The sequence below is a fragment of the Ambystoma mexicanum genome, chromosome 2p, assembly GCF_040938575.1.
Source record: "Ambystoma mexicanum isolate Mex_15411 chromosome 2p, UKY_AmexF1_1, whole genome shotgun sequence".
Lineage (NCBI taxonomy): Eukaryota > Metazoa > Chordata > Amphibia > Caudata > Ambystomatidae > Ambystoma > Ambystoma mexicanum.
In genome coordinates this window covers 179,980,753-179,995,615 of record NC_090923.1, presented here as the reverse complement: position 1 = coordinate 179,995,615, position 14,863 = coordinate 179,980,753, and the positions used below count along the sequence as shown (strand labels likewise).

Sequence of the window (14,863 nt, the reverse complement as noted above, 5' to 3'; positions counted from 1 at the left end):
ATTCAGAAAGCTAAACCCAAGCCAGAGCCCCCTCCCCACCCACCGTCGACCTGAGACAAAAGATTTGGACATGAACATTAAAAATTCTCTGAAGCTGTTTGAGACGAAGTTGAAAAAAGAGAGGCTCGCTGCTCGGAGACCAACTGTTGCAAAATTGAATTATGAGAGCGAAGGGGTAGGTATGGAACTCCCCCTGGTGGCCCTGACCCGTTGTCGGGTTGTCTCGGCAAGTCCACCTAGTGAGGTTTGGTGGAATAGGGGCTATTAGAGTCCAATGGGATCCACAAGATTTTTGGGTATAAGGATTTCGGGGTTTGTGACAGGGGGGTCCCAGGGAAAGGGGAAGCAGGGGCAGAAAATGGAAGCTATGGGAAGACACTGTGACATGGGATAGTGGGGCAGTGGATAACGGATGGGAGGGACAAAAGACAAAGATAACAGGGGTGAACGTAGGCTAGCAGTGGGCACTCTGAATGTCAAAGGTCTCAACTCCCCCACCAAAAGGTCACTGGTGATGCGGGAATTCCGCAAAGCGGCTTTAGATACAATGTTCCTGCAAGAGACCAGACTGAAAGCTGGAGAGGAATGCCCCATGAAAGGAGGTGGCATAGGCCAGGTGCACTGGGCCTCAGGCGCAGTCAAGAAAGGAGGGGTGGGCATTGCCATCGGGAAGCATCTACAGCTCTTACATGTTTTGAAATTCGAGAGAATGGAGGGAAGGCTACTTATATTACAGGGAATGCTGGAAGGGATTAATGTAGTTCTGGCATCAGTGTACACCCCGAACCAGGGCCAAAGGGAATTCAACGCATGTGCCCTGAATGAGGTAATGGCTCGACATGGAGAGCTAACAATTTTGGGCGGAGACTTTAACTCCTGGGCAGACCCCAGAGTGGACAGGGTATCTGCCATGGAACAAGACAAACCCCTGAATCGAGCAGGATCAGATGACTTTGGGATTCGAGGGTAGGGGCCTAAATAGACGTGGGGAAAAGGAGACACCCCAATGAGAAGGGCTATACCTTTTACTCAGTGCCACATGCAACATATACACAAATTGACTACATACTGGTCAATAGGGGACAGGGAGCCAGAATTCGTCAATGCGATCTTCACACAGTAGTCTGGTCTGACCGCAATATGGTCCACATGAAGATAGATGTAGCAGGATTGAGAAGGGCAAACTCACAATGGAGGTGCAACGACTCCCTGTGTACGAGACCCACTGTTTGCTGAGATGTTGGGGGAAGACATCACTGAATACTTCCATATCAACGACACCAGTAGGGGTTGAAACGGTATGGGATGCAGGGAAGGCCACCTGGAGAAGCCTTCTCATGCGAGAGGGAGCGAGGAAGAAACTCGAACGCCAGATAAAGGAGGACACAATGCGGGAAGACATTACTAAGAGTGAAGAAGCCATGCACGGGAAGGGAGTGTATGATGAAAAGGACCTGCTGAATCGCCAGGAGAAATGCAGGGACTTGAGAGCGCTAGGGGACGTAGCTAGGAAACTGAAATTCCTAAAACAGAAGTATTACGAGAAGGGAGACAAAGCAGACGCAATGCTAGCGGCACGTTTAAGGGTGCATAGGGCTCAGAGGTGGGTGGTGGGAATCTGGGAAGTAGAGGGGCCGTTGGATACCATGCCCAAGGGAATATCCGAATGCTTCGCACAATATTATGAAGGGCTCTACACAAGCGATGTCTAAGGGAATGAAGAAGAGCTATAGAGATACCTGGGTAATATAGATATGGTGAAACTTAAAGTGTTCAATATGGAATGCCTAGAGAGCCAGTTTACGCCAGACTAAATGCAAGATTCCATTGATAGACTACCTAGTGGGAAAGCCCCAGGGGAAGATGGCTACACTATTGGCTTTTTACCTGGGAATCTAGATAATGCAAAAAGTATCGAACCTATACGAGGCAAACTTCCCGACACTGCTCGCCAAGATTTTCTCAGACTTAGAACTCTGGTCTTCCCTGATGCTTTCTTGGGTAGGCCGCATGAACGCAGTCAAGATGAACCTAGTGCCTAAGATACTATACCATATGCTGCCTATAAAAATGTCAGACGAACATTTTAAAGAACTCACCCGTAAAATGATGGATTTATATGGCATGGGCAGAAGCAAAGAGTGGCCCGGGAGATAATGATGCAACCCAAAGACCGGGGGGGCGTGGCCTTGCCGTACATGTATACCAATTATAGAGCGTCCCAATTTTGTGAACTGATTCCCCATTTAGGAATTGATAAAGAGAAACGCTGGGTAGAAATGGAAAATGACATGCTCCGCCCTGTGATAGTGGGAGAATGGCTGTGGGCACTGTTGAGGAAAGTGCCCTGAAAGGTACTACAACACAATATACTATGCTCGCTTTGGGCACTATGGAATAAGAAAAAGAGATGAAAGGGGTTACAACCTGGCCTTTACATCCGAGTCATATTTGGGCTGCCTCATTCATAGGAGGGATTCAGGAGTCATCACGGTTCCAGACATGGTTCGAGGCAAGGCTCGAAAGAGTGGTGCAGCTGGAAACACATTTATAACCATTGAGGAGCTAGAAGAGGGACTGGGATTAGGCAGCCTCTTGGTATTCCACTTCTTGCAATTGAAAGGGGTGTTGTTGGCAGAAAAAAGGAAGGAGGTAATATAGAGAGACCTGACGGGCCTCGAAGGGATACTGAGTGAGAAGCGGTCATCCAAGGGGTTGACTTCTGATATTTATAAGGCACTCCTCAAAGCTGATGAAGGGGACACGGGACAGTACAGGAGAAAGTGGGAAAAGGACCTGGGGAGGGATCTTGAAGCAGCACAGTGGAAAACCCTATGCAAGAATGCACACCAGACCTCCGTGGCCTGCCAATGCAAGATGCCCGGGCTACACCTTTTATACAGATGGCAGTATGATCCCCACCGCCTGTCCAAGATGTTCCCTGAGGGGGATCCTTCATGCTGGAGGGGCTGTGGGCAGAGAGCTACCTATTGGCACATGTGGTGGGCCTGCCCGGAAGTGTGCAGGTTTTGGAATTATTATTATTATTATTATTATTATTATTATTATTATTATTATTATTGGAAGGAGGTACTCAGTTGGATGAAGGGTGTTGAGGGGATAGCAAGGGTGAGGGATCCACTGCTGGTGCTATTTAGGGTGGAGGAAGTGGAAGGGGAGTGGATTAGGCTGCCGCATATGACACATTTCTTGCTCTAAGCGGCCAGGGCTTGCCTCACCATAAAATGGAAAAACCCCAGATTACCCTCTAAGGAGACGTGGGCCCTCAAAGCGAGGGACATTTACAAGATGGAAAACCTAACTTGTATCTTACATGATGTACACCCAACTAGAGACTCAGATTGGAGTCTGTTTCTGTGAAAAATATGGCGCATCTCTGAAGTAGCCATTGACTTCTCATTAAATTCCACGGTCTGCACTACCTGTCTTGGGGATTCCCTGTCCAATAGAATGTACATAGTTCTGCTGATGTCACAGCCCAGTCACGATACTTGAACACCCATATGCTGCTAGGGGGTGGGAAAGGGAGGGCATTGGAAAGGGTGAGTAGGGGGAGTGGGGAGTTGGGAAGAGAAAGTTGAAATTGAGAAAGAAAATGCTTTTGCACCTCTTGCTACCGATTGAGGACTCTTCCTGATTGGGAGGGCAGTTTGTTAAAATTACATACAAAATAAATGAAGAATAAAAAAAAATTGCCACAATGGAAAGAGGTAAATGGAAAGTACCTTCTCTTTTCCCTTGGTTACCCATGGAGGAGTTACAGCTCAGATGGAGAGCGGGCAAGCGGCTAAGAAGACCCCAATGGGATAAGTGAAGGGCAGGCGGAGAGGCCTTTGTGTCCCGGGAGGAGGATGACAGCCTACAGCTGTTCAGGGGGATTGGAATGTCGGTATACCATGTGGCAAACCTTATCTTCGAAAATGCCTTATTGGTTGGGAGGTCGCATTACGTCACCTCTGAGGTGCAAATACAGAATAGGGCCAAAACAACTTTAATAAAGAATATAGGAACACATTGAAATAAATGCTTAGCCTATTACTGAGTTGCAAACACTTAACTGTTAAACCATTTCTAACTCAGTGAAATCACGCTTTTCCTATCTGCATTCCTCATTTCTTTAAATTAACCTTTAATTGGAGAGCGATATTTTCCTAGTGGGGCACATGACTGATTACTTTCTATTACATTAAAAACAGCACATTTGATTTCATTGAAGATTCGTCAAATATTTGCCTTTGTAATTGAGTGCAGACACATTTAAAATATTGAGCTAAAAATATATGGACTTGGCTTGTACAATATTATAATCCTATCTCAGGACTCAAATTTTGCACAGCTGACTAGCCACTGCTGAGTAATAATTGACTCTTGGTTAGTAAGAAAAATGTGTGCTGTGTGAATAACTGAGGGTGTGAGCTACTTTTTTCCAAGCTTGCGACTTAGTATTGCTAACCCCTTATTAAATCATACATTTGAGATCTATAAAAAAGAAGCTGACCGGTTTGATCTTGGTGACGTTTTTGTTCTATTCATTCAAAGGTAGGACAGGAGAGGGTTTGCAAATTGAAAATTACAGAGTGCAGGAGATCGCCCAAGTGTTCTGGTCTTGTCAAAATAGCTTATACACTATGCAATCAGACAGTGATAGACTCCTACGGCAAACACTCAAACTGCATACACTTATACAACATGCACTCATAAACCATACTCTGCATAACACACTGACATTAATTATTAAAACACCTTTTAAATCAAGAGAAAGTTCATCTCACAAAAAGAGCTGGAATGCCATAGTTAAGGTATAAACACTATATACTACTACAAATTCAATCATAAAACTCAGACGTATAAACACTCACTCCATATACCAATCCAACCTCAACACTCACTCACTTCCAATAATAAGCAGGTTACATCAATAACATAGTTAACAAAACTGTTAAATTTGGTTTTCCAGTGGAATGGAGTGAATATTTATACTTCTGGGTTTTATGGTTATATGTGTAGTGCACTATTATCAAACGGTCTGCACCGTGTAATGGGGGATCATACGCTTCTTACCACACGGTTAAGCTATATTCTCTTCAAAAAAGAAGGTATGTTGATATGTGTCTGAAAACCGACGAGTTCTTATGACAAAGGGTACATCTGTTACTCCAAATTTCTCTTATAAATCTTAAAACATCTTTTTATTAAACACATCGATAATAATACTCATAAAATGATCACATTACATAAAAGCTCCATGAAAAAACCATGACAAACCATGTAAAGCAACATTTTACACAAAGCAAAAAGAAAGACACAAGAATATATAAATATTGTGGATTAAGTCACTTGGTTACTCGATCGACACCACGTGAAACTTCACATTGGAGTTGTATTGCCTTTTTTCCACACTTATTCAGATTGCTTACTAGACCCAACCCAACTTGCACAAGTTTCTGTCCTTAAACACACAATCAATGTAGGACATTCATCAGGGGTATATTGTTGCTTGTGTTCTATGGTGGTGATAGGGTCTTCTTTCCTACCACTTTACTCTTTGTCAGGCATATTTAAATGGTTTGCGAACCCTGTGGGTTAAAGACAACCTGTTAGGGTTTTTTTTAATTTTTATTGGCACATATCTACTATCATTGAAATCTTATAAATAGACTAAGATAGTTGTACCCCCGATCCACCTAGGGGGACTGGTATGCTTATCTCTTACATACCTTCCAGACTATGGTGACTAAGTTCCACAGGCTGCGGAATTTCCACCGAAAGGTAAATAAAATGGGACAAAGATTTCCATTTCTTAGGGAATATCTCTCCAGATGTCTTCTATTCTGTAAAGATAGGGTAAATACAAAGGATACTGTTTTTAGAAACGGAGACTATATGTTAAGACCATGGAATTCTTTTATCACCACCAACACGGTCTTCTTACCTGCGTTGGATGGAGGAAAAGAGTTAAGTTTCCTTCAATGTTTCCACTGATCCTTTAGGATAGAGGGAAATGTGTTTGATCCCGACGTTAATCTATTAATATGTTTGGACATACAAGCTCTATACACTAATATACCACAACGTGCTACCCTAGAGGTGGTAGAGGAAACACTTCTCCAAAGGGAGGATGATCACCCCGTTCCCAACTCATTCATTAAATGGTGTACTGAAATGGCAATCCATTATACCTAAATAAGGCACTGGCTGTCCCACAAGGTGGTTCGAGAGAAATGCGCCAGAGAGCTGACAGCTTTAGAGGTTTCCCTCACAACCCCAACAAAAAGGAGCAGAATCTCTGCCCTGTACCGCCTTCTGGACAGGGCTGACCTCACGATAAAAGAAAGATACATGATCGAGTGGGAGAAGGACCTTGGTCGGGAAATAGAGGTAGAGGAATGGGTTAAAATCTGGACCAGATTGCATAAAAGCTCATAATGTATTGCAAATAGGGAGGGAGGCTGCAAGCTCTGCTATAGATACAATGTGACCCCAGTCCAGGTCAACAGAGCTAAGCCGAATCTTTCTGACCGCTGCTGGCGTGGTTGTTCCACCCCAGGCTCTCTATTTCATATGGCATGGACCTGCCCAATTGGAGTGTTAGGGAGAATTCTCATACTATGGCTAATTTCCCTTACCTATAGAGTCCCCCAGCAGCTTTGCTGGATTTGAATGGTTTGTTTCTTTTTACCTGCTAAGAGTGAGACTCTTTTTCCCACTCCTAGGCATTTCTGCTATGTGTGTTCTAGGCTATTTTTGTGTTTAATGCCTATGGGATTTTCTCTCCTCCATAGGAACCATCTTTATTCACATGTGTTACACAGCACCCTCAGTGCAGTGACACAGGGGTGTCGTAGCGACCCCCAAGCATAGACTCCATACCCTGGGACTGAATACTGTCTCCCAGGGCATGTAAAGTCCCCATTGGCTTTCCTAGTCGATTGTTATGAACTTAACCAGTACAACCCATTTTACTATGGAGGTACTGGAAGGGGTTAATAGTTTTTCCCCTATGTTCATTTTCGAGGGGGTACCTTAAAGTCCCTCTCTCTAAAGTTTCTTGCTTGTGGCAGTGGTTACTACCATAAATATTCGACTGCAAATATTTCCCTATGGGATTTTCCCATTGTTCGAGGTTACCACTTTTTCTGACAGCCTCCAACATACCGCCGGTGCATTTTAATATTAACTTTGCTCCGGTAGATTTTATTTGCCAGAACTTTAATATAACTTCTTTCTCGTGTATTTCTCTACGATCCTAACCCAGGTCGGGGATCCTTTGTTCGTCCGTTTGGCGGGCTTCTGCCCAGAAGCCCTCCTTCCGGCACCGCTGAGTCTGGGGTGGGTCCATTGTGTGGGAGGGGGAGTAGGACCCCTGGACAGAGTTGCTGCAGCAACTCAGGTCGCACTCTAACCTGATAGGCTGGAGGGTCTCCTGCCAAGAAGACCACTCCACTGTGTGAGTGACAGCTAGGCTGTATGAATGGGTCTCTTTCTGCATAAAAGCAGGGTCCTGAGGACTGGAAGAGCAAGACGTTGCCACTGGAACTACGGAACCGAAGGGGAGAGAAGCCACAGACCTCTTCAGTTTCTACACCACCGGTGAAGCCCTGCTGGATTGTCTCACCACTTTTCTTCCACACGACGAGAGGAGATCTTCATCGAAAGAGCCTTCTTCCCTTGAGCTGGTGGGGACAACCAGTTTGCCCATCGCTTCTCCGGACTTGCCTTGGTCGAATCGACCGTGCCCAGCACTTGCAGACCGGATAGCCAGGCAGGTATCGACCCGGACCGCAATTAAAAGGAGCATACCTTTTAAACTTCATTTGGCAGCACCGCGGTTGGTTTCATCCCTGGGTAGTGCAGTGTCTCGAACCTTCCTCTACGACGAGAGCCTCTCTTCCTCTGCTGGACCCTTCGACCTGTAGGAACTACCAGGAACAACCGCCACCGCAGGAGCCACTTCTTCACTTTTAAGGTACATTGTTCCGCCAGGCCGCCCTTTCTTCACGGTAGTGCTAAAGGTGTTTTAAATCCTTTTCCTACCTGTTGGGTTGGCCGCCCCCCTCTCTTAACATTGGCTTTCGCTTTCTGCATCCACCTTTTCAACATCGTTAACCAAAGACTTGACTGCAGCTACAAGAACATTTTGCTCCTGGGCCCTTGCCCTGTACCACTAACTCTGGCACAGGCCTACTGACTCTGGTCACATTTGTTAGACCTGCTTTCTCAAGATTGATTCTCCATTCGAACTGTGTGGTGCAACCCTTTCTTATAACTATCCATTCCTTCCCACTGCATAATCATTGTGAAATGCCATTTTGCTCAGTTTTCATTTGAATTATTTCCTATACTGATGTACTGTCTTGGTGAACTGGTTCACAACTGACGGGAAGTGTTACTAGGGGGTATAAGAACCTATTTCTAGATAACTTGTGTTTTCCCTCCCTTGTGAGAAATTGCTAGAGGATCCCTTGTGTGTAGTTGTCACTGTGCCGTTTTGCTCAGTTTTCACTCTGGTTCACTTGGTCTACAATTAATATAGGGAGTGTGTATATTTTTCTATTGACTTAATTTAACTTGCTTGATACTTGTGATAGATGTGTTTGCTTAGAAGTGTATAAAATAAATATATATCTACTTTTTAACTACAAAGCTTTGGTCAGTGTTTCCTTGTGCCATAGTACAGTAGGACGATTATGTAAACCCTGAATACTGCTCAACTCCCTCTTGAGATGAGTCTGACTGCCCAGCCACAGCTACCAACTAAATCTTTGTGGTACATACTGATACCAAAGGGGATTTATTGCTCTCACCTGTAGTCCTAATCTGGTGTAGTGCTCCCTAAGGGAACTGCACTGGATTCTGCCTAACGTGGAGGGAGGTGATTAAACACATCAAGGACATCACTGGCCTCACCATACCCTGGGATCCGAGAATTATCCTACTAGGGGAAACGGGGGAGGGAGCACTACCAATTTCAGGGCACATCCCTTGCTTGTGTACGCACTTACTCCTTGTAGCAAACTTTACTATGGCCCGTTTATGGAAAAATGCAGACGGCCCCTCAGTAGCTTTATGGTGGTCCAAGTGTTGGGACAATGCAGTTGCCGAAAAGGTGACTGCAATCCGAACAAATACTTTTAATAAGACCATGAACATTTGGGATCCACTCATGAAATATGCAACTAGATTCCCGGCGCTATCCAGAAGGCCACCAATCACTAGATGGCTACAAAGCAGCGCCCTCTATTACCCAAACCACAGACCTCAATCATAGATACTCTACATGCGTGCGGCTGCCTGCATAACTACCAAGTTTGGGCATTGTATCGGACAATGGAGCACTGGCTATCATCAGCTGATCCCTCGTCATTCCTATGAACATATTTCAATGAAATATAGCAATCATTGGCTATAATGTTGTTGTCAATGTCATGTTCATGTGTAAAACATAATAAAATGTTGTCATGAAAAAAGAAGAAAAGCTACATATTTTATTATGTTTTAATCGGCGCAACACTGTCATTTAAAGAAAAATAATGACAGTCTTCCCGCCAAAACATACTGGCGTCGTAACGTCCCCACGCTGAACTGGGCGCGCCAAACTGGGCACGCAAAACCTGCTCCTGCAGCGAAACGTCCATGCCAAACTGGCGCGCCAATATGTTCTGCTCCTGCCCTGATGCCATAGAAGTGGTAGAGCGCAAATAAGCTTAAACAAGAAGACTTCAGATATACTGGTTTATATTTTGCATGCCACCGTTTTTATGTTTTTGACAAAACATCCATCATTCAGGAGACATTTGGTGCATCTCTATTAAGTATAACTGAAACATTTTATTAAAAAAAAGATTAATCAATTGGAGTTTGGTGACGGTTCAGCTAAAATGCAAACCAAAAACTACAAATTTAAACAGAACATGGAAGCTTGAGTCATAGGAGTACAATTGAAGCGTCACTGCATGCTGTTGAATACTGTAAATTAATGGTGTTCCTTCCATTTACTCATTAATGAAATGCCCTACTACAGGGGCCTGTAAGCGAAGTCGTTCAGAGCCCCAACCACGCAAAGTTAGAATAGCCAATGACTTAAAATAATTGATTTTTAATTTGCAATGTTTGTATGTATTTTGTGTGGCTATTGTGAAACTGGGAGTGGATTTGGCTTTTGATCACCACTCTTGGACACCCGTGACTTAGTAGAAGCCACTTTTGAAATGGAATGTTAAAGAATACCATGCAGGTCTTGCAGTGATGGGTAGCCTCTTGCAGTTTCTCAGCTTGCATTCACTTCTTATGCTGTCGAAAGCCTTGCAAAATATACACAATATAATGCTGACGGGTACTGTCCGAGGTCTATCGAGACTGAAATTAATAAGTAAAGGCTATTTCTTTAAGTTTCTGTACTGATATTGAATGCAACGTTCCTCTTTCAAGCTACTTGGGTAATTTCCCATGAGTATTACAGGACATTTGCTAATCTTTCACATTTCAAATTTACAGAAACAGTGAAAAAGAATGCTGCAAAGGAAAAGCTAATGGAGAAGATTGCCCTTTATGAGGAGGGACAAATAAACAGCTCTGAACTGTTCAGTTCATAGTGGCTGGTTTGCCAGTGATCAGTGGACAATATTAAACTGCCGCCTCCATGGAGACAGCTTACACTGTGGAGCCCATATTGAAACGGTGCTAATAAGCTCCTGGAGTGCAGGACTACATGGAAGACCACACTTGGACATTATCCCTGCACATGTTCACCTAAGGTTATTTACAAGTCTGCAGTTACCACTCACAAAGTTTCTGCTTATGTTGACCAGAGGAAGCCGTGTCTAAGGGTCATGTGATGGTGCCGTGGAAACTTTAAGCTTGCAAAAGCAACAGCAACCCGTTTCGAGATCATTAGTAATTTTTATTAAAAACAGTATTTGGTTCCAAGAGAAACAAACAAAACCAGTGCAAAGAAAACACCAAGTAAACCAGAAAACTTCATTGCATTATATGCCATGATTAACGCTAACAAATATAGTATAGAAATGTTCATTTTAAGGTAGAAAACAATTCCCAGAAGCTATTTAATTGTCTTTTCTCCATCTAATAGCCCTTAATTGGTATCCAGTGAAAAGAATGCAGACAAAAATGGAATCAGTGAAATAATCGTGGTGAAATACCTCTGCAGTGAAAAAGTCAGCAAGAAAAAAGTAGCTAAAATGCAGTGCTGCTTGGGTTTAGTGAGCTTGTGATTGCCTGGTTTAGGGTTAAGGGTAGGGGTTATGGTAAGGCTGGGGCCAATATATTAATGGTTTTGGGGAAGTGTTAAATAAATTGATAGGAAGGTTGGAGTGGGCTGTTAATGATAGCGTAGAATAGAGTTTAGGATAAACCTAGTTGTTAGTGCAGTGTAGAGTAAGGCAATAGGGTAATAATAACAACTTGTCATTTATATAGTGTTTTTGTCTAAAGCGCTTTACATACATTTTTTATAAAATTATTATTACCCAATCCAAATCGGTGCTCATTATATTGAACGTGGGTGGGTGGAAGATTGTGTTGAACTTGCCGGGATTCTAATTTCTAACATGAAACACACATTGCATCAGTGCTGAGCTTTCCTACTAGCTAAGGGTACGTTTTATAGTAATGGTTAGGGTAATGCTAAGGTTAGAATTAGAGCAAGATTTTGGGTTAGGGTAAGGGCTATGGAATTATTGGCGATTGGGTTGGAGTTAGGTTCCCCATTCATTTTCTATCTATTTGGCTTTTTGTATTGAGTGACAAGCAAATCAAATACTTTAGCACACTGAAGGGTTGGTGTTAGTTAAGGGTTTAGGGTAGAATAAGGGTTTAAGTAGAGTTGGGCTAAGGTTTAGGAATGGAGTTAGGGGGATTGTGGAGGTTTTATTAGTGGTTTGGGTCACTTGTACTTTTCTGTAATTAAAAAAAGCTTTTTGGGCGACCTTATCACTGGCAATATTTTTGCACTTTACATTGCTTGTATTGAATGACTACATTTTTTTAAACTACTTTTTTGCTGACTACTTTTTTCACATGACTACATTTTCCTGGGGACATTTTCACATAGAACCCCTTAAGTTTATAGTTCTCTACAACACTCAGAAAAACCTCCTCCTTTCCTAAAACATATGGCATTATGTGTGTTGCTGCTTTTCCTTTTGTTCATCATTCAAACACGTTCCTTGGCTATTCTACGTTTAGAAAGCTTACATTTTATTTGGGTATTTTTATAACACAGATTTTTTTACATCTTAATTTTACATTTATTTTCACAGGAAATGTTTAATTATCTTTGTGCACTGTAATATTTAAATCAAAAACCTGATGTCCCGTCAAAGCCTCCAACCTATACACTGCTTAATAAATGCCTAATAAATGAGCTTGCTCCAGTTGGTTTACACATGTATGTATTTTATCATTGAACCAATGAGTATATGGGACCACTGTACGTGTGTGTAATTGGGGAGACCCATCGTAATAATCAACTTCTCCATGTAGGAAATCTGTAATGTTTTTGGGGAGCCTATCTACATCGGAATGAATCATGTTAGTATAATTTGCTTACTCTTATAGGGGTGTCTGATGCTCTAGTCTACCTAAACTAACTCTACTCACAGTATTCTTTATTCCTCTGACCTTGCATCTCAAGAACGCTCATGCCAGGCATGTAAGCATGGAGGTCATGTCACCATTGATCCGGTGGATGCATGTTAGTAAGCAGGATAACAAAGCTGTAAAGCTAGGATCCTCCATGTGAAGAGGTAGTGCTGTTCGGCAATATTGAAAATGGCTGTAAATCATCAAGCCAGCTCTTTAGAATGTGCAATTAATGGACTATTCACCCTTCAGCAGGATATGTTCATACTGAGCACCAGGTATTTATGCACAGCAGTGGTCACCGTTTTTGTTTTTGGCAACAATAGGCAAGACCTGTGGGGTATAGTGGGTATAAGTGGTATATATTGCACTCTTCGAATGGATTGTGTCCTCCAACGTATTCCCCATCTTTGACATGTAATGTCCACAGCTGTGCTACTTTGGACATTTTTTGGCAAAGGGCATCCTGCGTCGATAACATCGGGTGATTGTCCCTCGAAGGCCTCCGTCGAGGGCGACATCACTGGATGTTATAAATAAGACGCATGTCGCCCGTAGCCTCAGTTCCATTTTTTCCACAAACGTGTTTGCTTCGAGAACTCGGCGTGCCTTGTGTATTCTTCGTGAATATGTCTTCTTCATCTACCCCTCCGACTCCACGGTCTGGCTTTAAGACTTGCCGGGATAGCAAGCCTAAGATGTCGATTACGGACCTGCACCACATTTGTTTGTGGTGTCTGGGCGAGAGTCATGACACTGACTGTTCGAAATGCCAGTCACTGACTGCTAAGGCCTTGCGGGATCGTAAGGGGAAGTTACAGGTAGGTCGGGGTGCTAAACCCAGTAAGTCCCGAAAATCTGTGAAAGGGGTGTCCACCGACGATTCGAGGGGTGACTCTCCGGGTCGGAAGGACTCCCGGGGATCTCCATCCCGGAGTGGGCCCCGCCACTCGTCCTCCTCGTCTAGGCTCTCCCGGAAGCGGCGTCACTGGTTGCCTTCCCCGTCCTCGTTGGATGATGGTGCCGCGAGGAAAGTGGCTTGTCCCACTAAATCCTCGACTCCGGAGGAATGGGAGGCCTTCAGGGAGCAGATGCTAGCAATTTTTTAATCCCAGGGCACAGTTCCGTCCGCGCCATCGGAAGAAGCAGGCATGGAACGGTCTCGTCCGATGCTCGCGCGCCTTCGAGTCCCGGGTCGTCGGCGCGATACTCATCGGGAACCGTCGAGGTACCATTCGGACAAGGTTCAGGTTGATCGCCAGAGACGTGCTAGATCCAGGTCTCGGTCTTTGACCCCGGCAAAACCACAGAAGTCTGGTAAGGGCTTGAGGTCGACTCCGTCGGCGCTGTGTCCATTGGATACAGAGGTCGATGTTTTGCCTTCGTACCAGCCCTCGGCGCCATTGGCACCATTGTTGACGCCAAAGCCACCGGTGCCTTTTGGCCGGAATTTGCCAATGGAAGTCCTTGGTACTGTGGATCCTCCAAGGAAGGCTAAATCCAAGTCTGTGAAGCCTGTTAAGGAATCCAGACCCACTTCTGTCCATAGGCAGGAGTTCTTTCTTCCTCTCGATGATATCTATGAGGTTGAGGAGAGGTCAGATTTGGAATTTGATCCTGTTGAGCCTGATGTCTTTTCTGGGGACAGCCAGTTGGAAGACTTAAGTCAATCGCTACATGAATCCAGTGGCTTGGACACATCTCCTGAGGTGGAGTTTGACAGGCCTGAGCCTGGGGCTCACGCTGACTCCTCTTATAGGAGACTGATGGCTAGAGTTACTGAGTATCTTGGTTGGTCTAGTTCTCCAGATGCATTTGTTCAGGATAACTTGACTGATATTTTGGATCAAGATCCGTCCACTGACCCAGTGTTGCCTTTTCATTTGACTTTGCAAACAAGGGTGGCGGCTGCTGGGCAGACCCCTGAGTCTCTTCCGGCAGTTAACAAGTCGTTAACTAAGAAATACCGCCCTTCCAGTAGTGCCCCCAGCTACCTATCTACTCACCCTACTCCCGAGAGTTTCGTGGTTCAGGCGGCTACGGCCACCTCGAGGCAGGCGGCGTACCCTACCATCCCTCCTGATGGCGACGACAAGCGCTTCGCTTGTTGGGCACGCAAGGTGTTTTCTGCGGGGAGTATGACGCTGAAGTCAGCCAACTCCACTTGTACCTTGGCAAGATTGTCACACACTCTGTGGAATTGTGTCTCTTTAGCGGCTGAGCATATTCCCGAGCGGGGGAA

General features: G+C 44.4%; 1 protein-coding gene across 1 annotated transcript in view; it reads left to right on the top strand.

Moving 5' to 3' along the window:
* Positions 1 to 12,422, top strand: part of IRAK2 (interleukin 1 receptor associated kinase 2) — a 1,381,573-nt gene extending 1,369,151 nt beyond the window's left edge. The window contains exon 13 of the mRNA XM_069643462.1: positions 10,516 to 12,422. Within this exon, the coding sequence (XP_069499563.1) occupies positions 10,516 to 10,613 (98 nt within the window). The 3' untranslated portion in view covers positions 10,614 to 12,422. The remainder of the gene's footprint in view (positions 1 to 10,515) is intronic.
* Positions 12,423 to 14,863: the final 2,441 nt, after the last annotated feature.